The sequence below is a fragment of the Tursiops truncatus genome, chromosome 8 (assembly GCF_011762595.2).
Source record: "Tursiops truncatus isolate mTurTru1 chromosome 8, mTurTru1.mat.Y, whole genome shotgun sequence".
Lineage (NCBI taxonomy): Eukaryota > Metazoa > Chordata > Mammalia > Artiodactyla > Delphinidae > Tursiops > Tursiops truncatus.
The window spans coordinates 14,417,902-14,432,462 of NC_047041.1; the positions used below are offsets into that span (position 1 = coordinate 14,417,902).

Consider the following 14,561-nt stretch of genomic DNA (forward strand, 5'->3'; position numbering starts at 1 on the left):
CGTTGCGGTGCGCGGGCTTCTCATTGCGGTGGCTTCTCTTGTTGCGGAGCATGGGTTCTAGGCACACAGGCTCAGTAGTTGTGGCTCGCGGGTTCTGGAGCGCAGGCTCAGTAGTTGTGGTGCACGGGCTTAGTTGCTCCGCGGCATGTGGGATCTTCCACGACCAGGGCTCGAACCCGTGTCCCCTGCATTGGCAGGCGGATTCTTAACCACTGCGCCACCAGGCGAGCCCGTGAGGCATTTTTGCATCTATTCATATGGGATATTGGTCTGCAGCTTTCTTTTCTTGTAATGTCTTTGTCTGATTTTTTGGTATCAGGGTATGTTAGTCAGGGTTCTTCAGAGCAACAGAGTTGCAGTTGATGTTGCATGTTGAGCCCAAAGGAAGGTCTAGAGACAGAGAGAGCGCCCTCTTCCTCAGACGACCTCAGTCTGCTTTTTCTTAAGGCCTTCACTGATTGGATGAAGCTCTCCCACATTATAGAAGGTAATCTGCTTTACTCAAAGTCGACTGATATAAATGTTAATCTCAGCTAAAGGGTACCTTCACAATACAATGAGATGCGTTTGACCAAGTATCTGGGTACTGTGGCTCAGCCAGTCTGACACATAATATTAAGCATTGCGCGTGATAAGTTTGGTCTTCATAGAATGAGTAGTATTCTCTCTTCAATTTTCTGAAGGGGTTTGTATAGAGTTGGTATTATTTCTTCCTTAAATGTTTGATAGATTTCACCAAGGAAGCCATCTTGGTCTAGAGTTTTCTTTGTGGAAAGGTTTTCAACTCTGAATTCAGTTTATTTAATAGCTAAAGGGCTATTTTGGTTACCTAGTTCATCTTCAGTGAGTGGAGTGCCTTCTCCTTTGACTTCAAATTCTCTCCATCCTTCCCTTCAGGGCCCAGATCAAGTCTCTCTTCCTCCATGGAGCTTTTGCCCACCACCTCAGCTCTCCCAGTTCCTCCTGGGAACACTGACAACACCATCTATAGCACTTCTATGCTTACTCACATTGGTTCTGTCGCTGTTTAACTTTTTGCATACTTGACCACTCATATAATTGTAAGCTCCTTGAAGACAGGAACTGTTTGTATCCTTTTAGTACTTAGCACAGTGCTGGTCTGTCACACGAGTGATTAGAAAAGCACTCATGGAAGGAATACCTAAGCAATTCAATACAGAGTTTTTAAGTCAGGAAAATGGAGAGCATTTCTAATGATCACAGTCAGCACTGGGTAGCTGTTCAGAGCATTGGAGTTGGACAGCCTTGGCGGCTAATTCCAGCTCTGTCCCTGACTAACTGTGCACCTTGAGTGAATGACTTCACCTCTTTGAGCCCCCTATTCTCATCTGTAAAATAAGGACATCTACCTTGTCGGTCGGTCATCATAGATGAAATGAGATAACGCTTGTATAGTGCTAAACACAATTTCTAGAGCAGAGTAAATGCTTCCTAAGTGTTAGCTATTATTGCTTTCATTACACTGAGCCATACCTCCCTTGCCTGGGCAGCATCACATATACCTGGGACAGAACTGCCACCCCGGGCCAGCCTGCTGATGAGCAGCTAGTGGTGGTCAACGTCACAGAGATTCCTTTTGAACCTGAGTGCTGAGTGCTTACAGGGAGAGAAGCAGCTTCAGCAGGGGCCAACAGATAGAAACTGTAGCCACAAGACCAAGGCTGAGTGTGTCCAGTATGTGGAGGCTGCGAACCACAAAGGGCTTTTGTGAGTCGTGGTCACACTCTTAAATAGTCCTGGGGTCAGCAGACAGGTTTCTGAGTGCAGAGAGGGAGCAAGGAGAGCCCGCTGGTTTGAGCTGGGCTGAGAGGTCCTCAGTGCTCTGGCGTCTTCTCTCTGCAAGCTGAGTGTGTGCCCTGGGAGAGTGGAAAGAAACCCTCCCACAACACCAGTCTCTGCTGCGCTGCACCCATGTCCCTCGCTCAGAGTGCAGCCCACATCCTGGCCGCTAAACCACAGCCCGCCTCGGGCTGCAGGCTGCTGCCTCTCACAGTGGAGGGAGAGGGGCCTGCCCGGCAGCACCTCCTCCCCTCCCCTCCCCTCCCCAGCTCCGCGGAGGCGCTTCCTTTTCGAGGCAGCGAGGAAATATGTGTCTGCTGCCTCCCCTTCACCTCCTCTCTTCTGCCTGCTGCCTTCAGCTACCTTTTAAGGCCTCTGTTTCTGTCTCACCCATTTTCTGAGCTGACCACTCCATCAGGGACCCATCAGGCACTCTCTGCCATCCTTGATGTTTTTCTCCAAAAGACGTTAGGCAAACGATCATTTCTTTCTTTCTCTCTCTCTCCTTTCTTTCTTTTCCTTCCTTCCTCCTTCCCTCCCTCCCTTTCACTCTCTCTCTCTCTCTTTTGATTTATTCCCTGATGCCCTTTCCAAAGAGAGCTTCACATAATGTCTGTTTCAGCTGTGAAAACAGGTAGTACTGGCATTTGGGGTCATAGCTAGGAATATAGTCAGAGGAAGGGAGGACCTGTGTTGTCTTAGGAAACGAGGCAGCCTCTGAAGGCCTCCCAGAAAAGAGGGACAGCAACTCTTTCAGCCAAATACACTTTATTTCTTTTCTCTCTCAGCTGAAAAGGCGCCTAGCACATTCATGGAGCTACAAATGTCTCGGGGCCTGCTGTGGAGACAGGGAGGGAAGGGGCACAGGACTAGCTCTGGGCCAGGGTCTGTGAACAGGGTGGGACCTCTGCCAGCATTTACCCAGTCCATTCCCACAGAGGGTCGCCAAAGAGAGAGCTAGAAACAGGGAAATGTAGATGGAATAGTTAGGGATGGGGCAACTTCTATGCAGGAGGAGGAGGGAGCCACAGGGAGAAGTAACAGCCATCAGGGCAGGAAGGAATGGGGGTGTGTGAAGAACAGAAATAAATATCCTGATAAGAGGGCAGGCGGGGTGCGAGGGGTGAGTAGTGATGATATTTCAAAGGATAATGAGGCAGCAATATCCTTGGATGGGGGCCAGCAGAGAAGGCAGGAAGGAGGCCGCTGGGGACAAGGCTGAGGGTGTGAGCTCCCCACAAGGCAGAGGAACAGTTCTCCTGTGCGGTCCAAGGTTTGCCCAGGGAACAGGGAGTAGCAGGCCTGGAGAGGAGACCTGGGTCAGTGGGAGACAGTGTCTTCAGGAGCTGTCAGATGCCTCTCTGATTTAGGCCAGCATACAGGTCCCGCTGGCCTTTCCGGATGGGCTAGGGGTGGAATAGAGAGGGGGTGGTCAGCAGGGTGGGAGGAGGTCACTCCTGAGAAAGAAGGGCCTCTGAAGAACCTTAGACCAGGGGTCAGGAGGCAGGCTCAACTGGTAAGAGATTTGATCTGCTCACCTCCTGTGAGCCTCAGTTTTCCCATCTCAAAAATGGGAAACTAAAGACTCAACTCTCGGGCCTTTTCTCAGAATTAAATGAAGTCACTCGTGCAAAATTGAACAGCACGCTCTTGACTGGTGCTCAATAAATATTTGTTGAGTTTGTCCAGGTGTGATATTCAAAATATTTAACAGTTGGTAGTGCACATACACCGAGCAATCAGAACAATCCTGGTGGTTCTCTGCTATGCTAGGCAGTAACTCTTCAGTTGCCCAATCTAGAGGTGGTCCAGTGGGGGAGGGGCTGTGATGTCTGGCAGTGTGTGTGCTGGGGATGGAGGATGGAGGAAGCTTGGGGCTATTCACCAGTGAAATATTTTCATGTTCCAACAACAGGTAGGTGCATGCCGGTTGGAACATCAGTCATGAGTTTATCATGTTAGAGTCTGGGTGCACGGTATTCCCCATGGCTGTCGCTCAGCTAATGAATAAGCCAGAGAAATAGGGGCAGCACCTCACCCCTACCACCCGTGGTTGTGGAAGCCCTGCAGCCTTTGAGATGGCCCCGTCCTACCATGATGGATGCAGAGGCGGGCACATGGTGGGTTATCCTGGAGCCCTGAGGGAGGGGATTTCAAGTGTCTGATGGGCCAGTCCCACCTGTCCCCTTCTCTCCTAGAAAGACCCCTCACCCCACTTTATCCCTTGTTACCTCATAGTCTGGGTTGGGTACAGGTGGTGGCCTCTCCCTGTTTTGTCCTGCAGAGGAGGGAAGGGAAAAGGATTCATTGCCATGAGGAAACACCAATCTTGTGAGAACGAGACCCAGATCAAGGAGGGCGAACTCTCGTCTACTTCTTTTTTCTATTTCAGCTGCCCTTTCTCTTTGCTTTCTTTCATCCCATCTCTAATGACCCCACACTGTCCTTATCATTTGTGACCTCAGCTAAAGGTCCTTCCACTGTTTCCTTTCCCACAGGTTGGAGTCGGGAGGGCAAGGAAAAGGCAGGAACTAATGTCCCAAAGTCTCCACAAAGATTGAGGGGTGGAGTCTGATTACTCCAGAACACTGACAGGCACTTGAAGAAGCCCATCCTGGTAGTAAACGTTTTTGCATTTTTCAAGGGTGGAGAGGACAGGAGTGATCTGAAATGGGACACTCTGTGTCAAGATCTTGGCCACGCTGTGAATGTTCTAGAGAAGCTGTCTCGACTTGCCAGCCCATCCTGGCCTGGCCTGGGCATCCCCCCTTGGCGGGAATCTCCTCCATGGTCTTACCCCTGGGCCTGCCGCCAGCACCCGCTCCTCTCGTCACAGGCGCGGTCCTGGCCTTTCTGCTCTTGCTGCAGTGATACACCAGCAGCAGCAAGCCCAAAGTGACACAGATGTCCACTACGATGATTGTGGCCACCACCCTCAGATCCGCCTCCATGCAGTTCTCACACACTGTGGGGTGGGGAGTGTGGAGAGAAGAAGAGAAATCACCCAGAAGGGAAGACACAGGACACTGGAGATGAGGAAGGCAAAAATGAAGGTCGTTCTGCCTTTAATACTCACATGCCTGCCATGGTCAGACACCCCCTGCCCCCTTTCAACACGTTTATAACAACAAGCAAACTGTGGTGTTCATGGGTAGAGGCTCTGCAGTCAGACAGTCCTGGGTTCAAGTCCCAGCCATGCTACTCACTAGCTGTGAAAGCTGTGGAATGTGTGTTCAACCCACAAAACCTCTGTTTCCTCATCTATAAAATGGGAGTAAGACAGCACTCAACCCATATGGTGGTTAAGGGGATTGTGTGAAAAGCCCTGACAAGTATTTGGTACAGTGCTTAAAACTTAATAAGCTCTCAATGATTGTTAGCTATCATTATTGCTTATTAATATGCCTTAGTTTATGACACTTTAGTAGAGTGGCTTTGAGTCCTTTCTGTAAATCCTGGAGAATTCCTCTCTGGATAAAGCATCAGATAAACTAATATTGGTGTCCTGTAATTCTGGACACGATATAATGCAAAGGACCCAATCTTGTCTCTTGGGACATTGTAGTTTTAGATCTAGAGCTGACTGAGGTTACCCAGACAGCCCCATATTGGTGTTTAATCTATATTTCAGAAAACACTGATGCTGTGCGGCCCCAGACAGTCCAGGACTGAGTGTCGCAGAAGCACAAAGATGCCAGGGGACTGTGAGTTGGGTTAGGGGAAATGTTGAGAATGCCCTTTTGAAATGGTCCTCCCTAAAGAGTCTAATAGTGCTTGCTCTGAAGAGCTATATTACCTCTTGCTTTCAGGTAGAGCTTATGCTTCTTGTCCTTTGAGCAGGTATAATAACCGCTGTTCTCTATTTCTGAAAAATCCTTCAGTAACAGTGGCTTGTCAAAATGGGTCATTGGTGTATCATCTTTTCTCCAAGTTATTTCCTCAGGTACAGTATCCTCAGGGCATGTCAGCTCTACACTCTTTCCAGAGATGGAGACTTTATATGCTGGGGAATTGGAGAAAAGAGAAGGGAAATTAAAGGGAGAACCCAGTAAGATTTAAGGCAAATTAGTAGCAGACGAACCAACCAAGTGCAGAAAGTCCTCTGACATCCTAGATCTTAGATTTTCTTGTCAAAAGGGAACTCTGTTGGCTAGGGGGTATGAAAGAGGAGATATGTAGGAGAAGGGGCCCTAGAGAACGTTTTGAAGGTGACTTCAGAGTTTAGGCATGGACATGGGGACTTGGAAGGGGAGGAGGGAAGTAAAGAAAATCTATAGCAGTCCTTATTTGCAATGTTTCTAAAATGGGAGTTAGAAATATGAGGTTGGGAGGACCTCAGTTCTTGGGGTTAATCTCTCTCAATCAATTCCTTCTTCCCAACCACTGACTTGCATCATCAGATAGGGCAGATATAAAAGACTGATAAACTTACTTTTAATTGTTTGTGTTGGTGTAACTTCATCTGAAAATGAAAAAAGGAAGGAACGGTAAGAAAATAACCTTGGTTTAAGTTTAAATTGTAGGTGAAAAATTTCAAGTGGAACTAGATACTATCCCCAAGAATTCCCAAAGAGGGCCTGTTCTTTAGGGAGCTCCAAGTCTTGAAGGTGAGGTATGTCCTTGTCCTATGAGATATGCTCATAGACACAACTCAGATACATCAAACTGAGAATATACCAGCATGTGCTTCTAGATTTAGATCCACTAGAGCTCAGTCTTAAAATCCTGAAGCTGAAAAATTCCAGTCGTCTTCAAGCTTATTCTCTTGCATTAGCAAGAACCATATTCCAGATAGATATGAAAGGGTCTTCTCAGAGATAAAGACCTTTATATGTTTGAATCACTGATTCTTGGGCTTCCGTGTTTTTCATTATTCAGAAGTTCTTACTTATAACTAACAGAAACCCTCATAGTAGAGATCAAATATCTTTCTTCTTATTCCATGCCACTTTTCTGTTATTGCCCTTAAGTTATGTGAAGCACTATGCACATTTTAAGGAAATAGTTCTTCTAATAAAATGTGACTTTATTTTAAATTATATCTGAGTGCAATCAACTCTCAATTATTTTTGTTAGAACTATTGGTGTGGACAACTGAAATCCACTAGTATAATTTGGGGATCCAGCCAAATTCCCCACAGTAGGCAATTTTGCCCTGGGAAGTGGGCTGGGGAGCACCCTCATTTCCTGGAAAACTTGTGGCTGGGACACTGGGTGGCACTAGGCTATGCTTGAGCCTGTATATGACAGCTGGAAGGGTGGAGAGTGGTGCTCAGAGACAGCCCTCTCTCTGTTGGGGGTGTTTTGCTACAGTGTGCTGTTGGGGACAGAGCACTAGGCTGAGTCAGTAGCGCTGTGTTTGAATCCAAGATCTGCTTTAGGCTGTGTGACCAAGGGAAAATCATTTAACTTCTCAGAGCTTCAGTTTCTTCATCTGGGAAATGGAGATAAAACATCCACTTCAGAGGGTATTCGTGAGAATTAAATGGATTATGAATGTGAAAATGGATGGGGTGCATAGCAGATGCTCAAGAAAAGTGTTAGTTACTTTCTTCCTTTCCTTCTGGGGGTCCTGCTAATGGAGACAGAACAGAGTTCTGCCCCAGTTGCTCAGTCAGCCCTCCAGCTGAGATCATAAGGAATGTAAACAAGTCATTCTCCAGGTGTATCTATCTGTTAATAATTGCGAGTTGAGTATAATGAAAATAGTCTATAATATTTTGATTTGGGAATCATTTTTCAGCACTGATATTTCTTAGAAATATTAAACTAGAAATCATAAATAAAATAATTTAGAAGTAAATAGAAGTTTCACTCTGATTGGTATGTTTGTTTGGAAAAGCAATGTAAAGGAAATTGCTCACAACTCCTTTTGGCACAAATGCAGTAGCAGAGCTCAGACCAACACATTCTCATACAAGGGCCTAGATGTCTACGCTCACAAAAATTTTGTACACATTCATAACGATTAAAAAAATGAGCTTCAGCACCAGCTAAATCTGCATTTATATTTCTCTCTCTGATTGGACTATATATTCATTTTCTAAGCCTTGGTTTTCTTACCTGTAGAATAGGGATGTTAGGAGAGTTATATGAGGAAATTCAGGTAAAATATTAAGGGCAATACATAGAACACACATGCTCAATAAACTTTAATGCATATTAATTAGTCTGCATACTTCCCATATAATGATAGCTAAAATCCACCCCCTGCTTTCTATACGTCAGATAATGTTCTAAGTAAATGACTCATTCAGTCCTCATAACAACCTTATCAGCTAGGTATCATTATTATTTCCATTTTGCGGGTAATGATGCTATGGCACAGAGAAGTTAACTAAATTATTCAAAGACACTCAGCAAATAAGAAGTTGAGCCAGGATTCAGATATGACTGTCTAGATTCAGAGTTAGACTCTTAACCACACGCTACATGGCCTTCTCCTCTGCCTGAGATATTCTTCCTTAAAATATAAGCTCACCCTTTAAAATTCAGCTCAAGAGTCACCTCCTCTGGGGAGCGTTCCCCAACCATCCTCTGTAGAGTTGACCACTCTTCTCTTTATATTTTATTCTGTATCTACCCATAACATGCAAAAGACTATATTATCAATTATTTGTCTTTCAAATAAGACCATCAGCTTTTTTGGATTTTTTTTACGACATACCACCTGTCTTGAGGGATCTTAGCTCCCCAACCAGGGATTGAAAGTGGGCCCTCCGCAATGAAAGCGTGCAGTCCTAACCACTGGACTGCCAGGGAATTCCCAAGATCATCAGCTTCTCGAGGGGAAGGAACTAGTGATGCATTCACGTGTATGATCATTTATTCATTCAAAAAATATTCATTGAGCACCTACTATGTGCCAGGCACTGGGCCAGGTAAATAAGACGCCATCTCTGCTTTCAATGAATTCATGATTTACACAAAAACTTGTGGTGGCTCCAACACCCACATGTGTATTCTTTCCTGAATGGTTGCTCAGGGATACGCACCACGCTCAGCTATAATCAGACCTGACAGTTAGCAACAAACATAGGCACATATCATTGAAAGATAATTGTATTTTCCCTCTAATAGTTCTGGTTCTTAGTATTTATTACTATGATTGTCTTCTATGACCATTCTGTTCCACATTTGAAAGGAAGTCGTACAGAGTGAAAATCCTCTTACCAGTTTCTTCAAAATCTGAAAAGGAAATGATAAGAAACTATTAGCAATACTCCTATCAGCTACTAAGATCAGACCCTGCTGCCATGGGTTAGGACTCTTCCCTCAACCTTTAGAAACAATGGATACGTTTGGTAGTGTATATATGTCCATGCCACTCTCTCACTTTGTCACAACTTACCCTTCCCCCTCCCCATATCCTCAAGACCGTTCTCTAGTAGGTCTGTGTCTTTATTCCCATCTTACCCCTAGGTTCTTCATGACCTTTTTTTTTTTTTCTTAGATTCCATATATATGTGTTAGCTAGTGGGAAGCAGCAGCATAGCACAGGGAGATCAGCTAGGTTGTTTGTGACCACCTAGAGGGGTGGGATAGGGAGGGAGACGCAAGAGGGAGGAGATATGGGAACATATGTATATGTATAACTGATTCACCTTGTTATAAAGCAGAAACTAACACACCATTGTAAAGCAATTATACTCCAATAAAGATGTTAAAAAAAAAAAAGATGGATATTCAAATTCCCCATGGCTGTATACGAAAAGCTGTTTAGGATCCTACATTAAACAACTGGTAACTAATTATAAAAAAGGGTTCTAAGTAATCATTTTGAATATAATATATATATTTGGTATATAAATATAAAAAATATATTTATGAAATCAGTACATTGTACGCCTTAAACTCACCCCATGTTATATGTCAACTATGTTCCAATAAAGCTGGGGAAAGAAGAAGATCTGTATTGGACATAAATTAAATGATAAACAAAATCAACCCTAAATGGCCAGTAACATGTGGAAGAGGTGAGTTATTCTGAAATATATCAGTGCTTTTGACATATCCCATCTGTCAATAATGTAACATTAACACATTCTCCATGATATATTAAAAAGAGTATCCAAAGGACACTACAAATTAGGCAGTGTAATGCAATGGAATGGAGACTGGCCCAGTGGCTGCCTTTAAACACAAAACTGGTTCACTCAATTTGGAGGAGCTGACTGAATAGAAAGCCTTCCAATATTGGGACATTCTTGACTCTCTGCAATGACTGAGAAAGTAAGTCCAGGGCAGGCACACTCATATGCATGTGCACACATGAACACATATGCACATACATTCAAAGTATTTGGACGTGTAATTCTGAAAGTGCACTCAAATGCTGCCCCAGAGGCTTTTTCAGTGCATCTCCATGCAGGCATTCAAGCCACAAACCCTCTACAAAAATCTCCCATCAAATATGAAATGCAAACAAATGAAAACTGTTTGCACTTTTTTAGTTATCTCACTTTTTTTCTTTTGAATAGTTAAGACTCATTATTTCCTATGATCTCTGTTTCATTCCTCTTCTTGGCTAGAACTCTCTCTAGACTCATGAAGAAAAGGCAAAGGAGAAGATGATAGAAACCTCTTTTATTGGTATCTGTGGGAGCTCTGTGGGAGGTCTAGTGAAAACTCCACTCATAAATACAAAACACACTGGGCTGATTTCATAACAAGGAAAGAAAGCATATCTCACCTTCTTCTGCCCAAGCACCAACTAGAAAATAAATAAGAAAAAAAGAGTTAGTAAATGTTGTGAGTGCCTGAGATTCCAAGCAGAAAAAGTTCTATGGCCTAGTCTGCCCATTTCTGAAGATCAAAGGTCCTTTCCACCCACTGCTGGATCACAGTTATTCCTATACCCCAGATAAGTGACAAAGACTGCTGCGTACTGACCACGGGTTCCTGGTCAATTCGAGATGAAACAGAAGAAGAAAGCAGCTAGTGTTAAACATGAACACACAACACTTGGGAAACAGAAGTTAGAAAATGTTGAGGGTACATCTGGGGAGATTGGAGAAACAGCAAAAGAAGTTTGCAGCCCAGCCACAATTTTGAAAAGAAATCTCTGACTGTGGAAGAAAAACAAGCTCTGGGTTAGGTACAAAGACTGAGATTCTCGTTCCATCTCTGACTCCTGCTTGTCTGATGGTTCGGTTTTTCAATTTGTTTCCTACTTGAGAAAGAGATGGAAATATTTGAAACCAATTATTCATCAACTAGAGCCTGTGCATTGAAGAGTCCCATCATATTTCCACTGGGCCCTCCAGAGTCCCCGCATTTAGCAGTAATTTGGATTCTTTATAAAAGTCAGTTTCCCTGACATTGCCTTAAAGTTTTTGTTTTTTTAAAAAAATTAATTAATTTTATTTTTGGCTGCATTGGGTCTTCGTTGCTGTGCGTGGGAGTGCTCTAGTTGTGGTGAGCGGGGGCTACCCTCCGTTGCGGTGGGTGGGCTTCTCATTGCGGTGCCTTCTCTTGTTGCGGAGCACGGGCTCTAGGTAAGCGGGCTTCAGTAGTTGTGGCACGCAGGCTCAGTAGTTGTGGCTCGCGGGCTCTAGAGTACAGGCTCAGTAGTTGTGGCACACGGCCTTAGTTGCTCCTCTGAATGTGGGATCCTCCCAGACCAGGGATCGAACCCATGTCCCCTGCATTGGCAGGCGGATTCTTTTATTTTATTTTTTTTTGCGTTACGCGGGCCTCTCACTGTTGTGGCCTCTCCCGTTGCAGAGCACAGGCTCCGGACGCGCAGGCTCAGCGGCCATGGCTCACGGGCCCAGCCGCTCCGCAGCATGTGGGATCTTCCCGGACCGGGGCACGAACCCGTGTCCCCTGCATCGGCAGGCAGACTCTCAACCACTGTGCCACCAGGGAAGCCCTGCAGGCGGATTCTTAACCACTGCACCACCAGGGCAGTCCTGCCTTAAAGTTTTATGTGTACCTCTTTTATCAACAGCCTCTATATTGTGTGAGACACCCCTCCCAACTGCCTCCTGCCCGCACCTGCCTAACCAGGGCAGACTGAGCACATTCTCATGATGCTGAATCTCTAGAGGTGCTTGGGTCTTTGGTATTCTCTCTCTCTCTGTCTCTCTCTCTCTCTCCCTCTGCAGAGCATAGTTTATACTATAGGCCTCTAAGCCAATTCCTTGAAGGGTCACACTCTGCCCCTTGACACTCCAAATGTGTTTCCTGGACCAGTAGCAGACGAATAAGCCAGAGAGCTTATTAGAAAGGCAGCATCGCAGTCCCACTCCAGACCCACTGAAGCAGAAGTTGCAATTTAACAAGATCCCCCCGTGATTTGTGTGCACATTCAAGCTTGAGAAACCCAAGATGAAGCAGGAAGTAGAGAAGCCATGGCTGTAGCTCTGATGGGAGCCCCAGCTGCGATAGCAGTTTCTAGGTCTCTGAAATAAAACCCTTGTGAGCTGTCTGGCCTCATGTCGTGCTGTCATTAAGAGCACAGGCCCGTAGGCAGTCCTGAATTCCCAGGTCAACTTCAGCACTTACTAACTGTGTGGTTCTAAACAAGTTATTGAGCTTCTTTGAGTATTAGTTTCTTCATCTGTAAAATAGGGGATCCATATAACGTTTACCTTCCAAGGTGGAGGTAAGGATTAAATTAGTAAACATGTGTAAAGACTTTTTTAACACGGTATCTGACACTCAATAAACGGCAACCTTTAAAAGAATCTTCTTTGTCTGTTTTGAGATATGGAAATGCTCTTGGTTATTTATCAATTTATATTCCACCTTGCTTCAAAAAGGACTAAAGTAATTGAAAGCTCTTGGTCAACTGAAGAAGACTGAAAATTATGAGGTGTTTCATTGTCTCAGATACTAAGCTTGCTGTATACCCTGTGCAGAGTTTGGGTTCAACTATCTAGTCTCCTCACAACAAAGAGTGAAGGTTAACTCTTCTAATCTCTTCTGTGTTAGTTCTTAAGGGCTCGGTTGTTCATTGACAGAATGAGCTTGTTCTCAGAGGCACAAAGACCGCCTTGCTTTCAGTAGATATGATCATCCCAACTGCTTTCCTTTGGCTGTTCTCTGAAAGGTCTCCTGGGCACACACTAGCCTCCAGCCCTGGTTCCCTATGCTAACATTGCACAAACACTTTATATTTTCTAGTAAATGAGGTTCCTTGGTACCACTGGGCAGCACCAGGTTAGGATGTGAGCCTTCCATGGTCTGGAGAAACACTCCCCTTTTCATTCCATCCTACTCACCTGATAAGAGGCAGAGTCCCAGAACTCTCCAGAGATTCCCCGACTGCATCCTTCCCTCACCAGACACTCACTCTACCTAAGATGGCGGAGGCCGGTTGGCTTATAACTTCTGAAAAAGAAGCCAGAGGACTTTTTCAAAACCCCTGATGGAGATGAGGACCCTGGGGCCATTGCTCCCAATGCTGGGATGAAGAAGGGGGCTTTGTAAGCGGGAGACTCACCATTTTCCGAAGCAGGCACCTAAGGCTGGGAGGGGAGGCGGGTTTCTGAACCCCACACAGGAAGTGTGGAGGGGCCTCTGGGCCTGCAGGGTTCTACGTCACTGGGAAACGTTCGAGGCAGAGGCAGCCACCTGGGTTGGCTGGGGAGAGTTGGGCCCTACGTCCTCCCATTGGACGAGCGAGACCTGAAATTGCTGTGAAAAATGCCTGCAGTTTAGTTGTCTGGGCCTTGCACAATGCAACCCCCATGTCGGGGGCTCCCTTCTCAGAAACCCCTGCCCGCCAAACAGGCTGTGACAGGAAGAGAGAGGAGCACAGAAGAGCTGCTTTCTTTATGGCGTATGTGGCATGGGGCAGCAAGACACAGCCATTTTATTAGCAAAACTGCTGGCTTGAAAAGACATGACTTAAAGACGTGGCTTAAAACCATGAGAGGCCATTCTTTTTTGTCTATAATATTTGCAAAAATATTTAAAAAACAATATTCAATGTTGGAAAGGGTAAAGAGTGACAGTCTCAGAATCTGCTGATGCGAGTGCAAATGGTTTGAGTATATGCATCGATCAAATGCTTACCGGGTGCCAGGTACCGTGCTGAGGGCTTTACCAACAGATCTCACTTAATCCTCAAAACAACCCTCTAAGGTAGGTAGTATTTTCGTCCCCATTTTATACTTGAGTAAACTGAGGTTCAGATAGGTTATTTAATTTGTCACAGATTACAGAGCTGGAACCCTGGAAAACATTTTGGCGAAATTCATTGATTCAGTAAATATTTGATATCTACTATGCTGTAGTACGTGCCCGGGTGCTAGTAATAGAGCAGTCACAAGATAGTCCTTGTGGAGGATGAAAGGAAATGTGGATATTACACTGATTATTTCAGGAGATGGATGCTGAGGAAGAGGAAATACAGGGGCTGTGGGAGTGATAGAGGGGGGCCTAATATAGTCTGGGGGTAGAGAAATTCACCCTTCTCAGGGTGACATCTAAGCTGAAACCTGATGGAGGAATAGGGGTGACCCAGGTGCGGGGTGGGGCGGGAGAGCAAGTAAAGTATTCCAGACAAAGGGAGCATCATGTCTGGAGCCTGGAGATGAGGAAGAGAGGCATTCAAGAAACTGGAAGTCCAGAAAGGCAGGTAACAGAGTGAGAAGGAAGGTAAGAAATGGGACCAGAAATTCAGCAGGTTCCAGAGGGGGAGGGATTTGCAAGCCTTGTTAAAGACTCCTAAGGATTATTTTAAGGGCAATGGGAAGTGATGGAAGGGTTTAAAACAGGAGGATGACAGCATCAAATTCTTTAAACGTTTA

General features: G+C 45.2%; 1 protein-coding gene across 1 annotated transcript; it reads right to left on the minus strand.

The window, feature by feature from the left end:
- Window positions 1-2,549: 2,549 nt before the first annotated feature.
- On the minus strand, window positions 2,550-13,347 carry CD3E (CD3 epsilon subunit of T-cell receptor complex). The gene is made up of 9 exons (XM_019941805.3): window positions 13,250-13,347; window positions 13,029-13,137; window positions 10,493-10,513; window positions 8,974-8,988; window positions 6,233-6,262; window positions 5,597-5,803; window positions 4,598-4,765; window positions 4,032-4,078; window positions 2,550-3,206 (listed from the first exon to the last, which is right to left on the minus strand). Exons 2-9 carry the CDS (start codon window positions 13,075-13,077, stop codon window positions 3,150-3,152), a joined length of 594 nt encoding a protein of 197 aa, XP_019797364.1. The 5' UTR covers window positions 13,078-13,137; window positions 13,250-13,347; the 3' UTR covers window positions 2,550-3,149.
- Between the last annotated feature and the right edge of the window lie 1,214 nt (window positions 13,348-14,561).

Coding starts and splice junctions, on each gene's coding strand:
- CD3E (XM_019941805.3), bottom strand. CDS start 13,077: ATGCAGTCGGGGAATCTCTGGAGAGTTCTGGGACTCTGCCTCTTATCA. Junction 10,514..13,028: donor GGGACTCTGCCTCTTATCAG/GTGAGTAGGATG, acceptor TTTATTTTCTAG/TTGGTGCTTGGGCAGAAGAA. Junction 3,207..4,031: donor TACCCAACCCAGACTATGAG/GTAACAAGGGAT, acceptor TTCCACCCCTAG/CCCATCCGGAAAGGCCAGCG.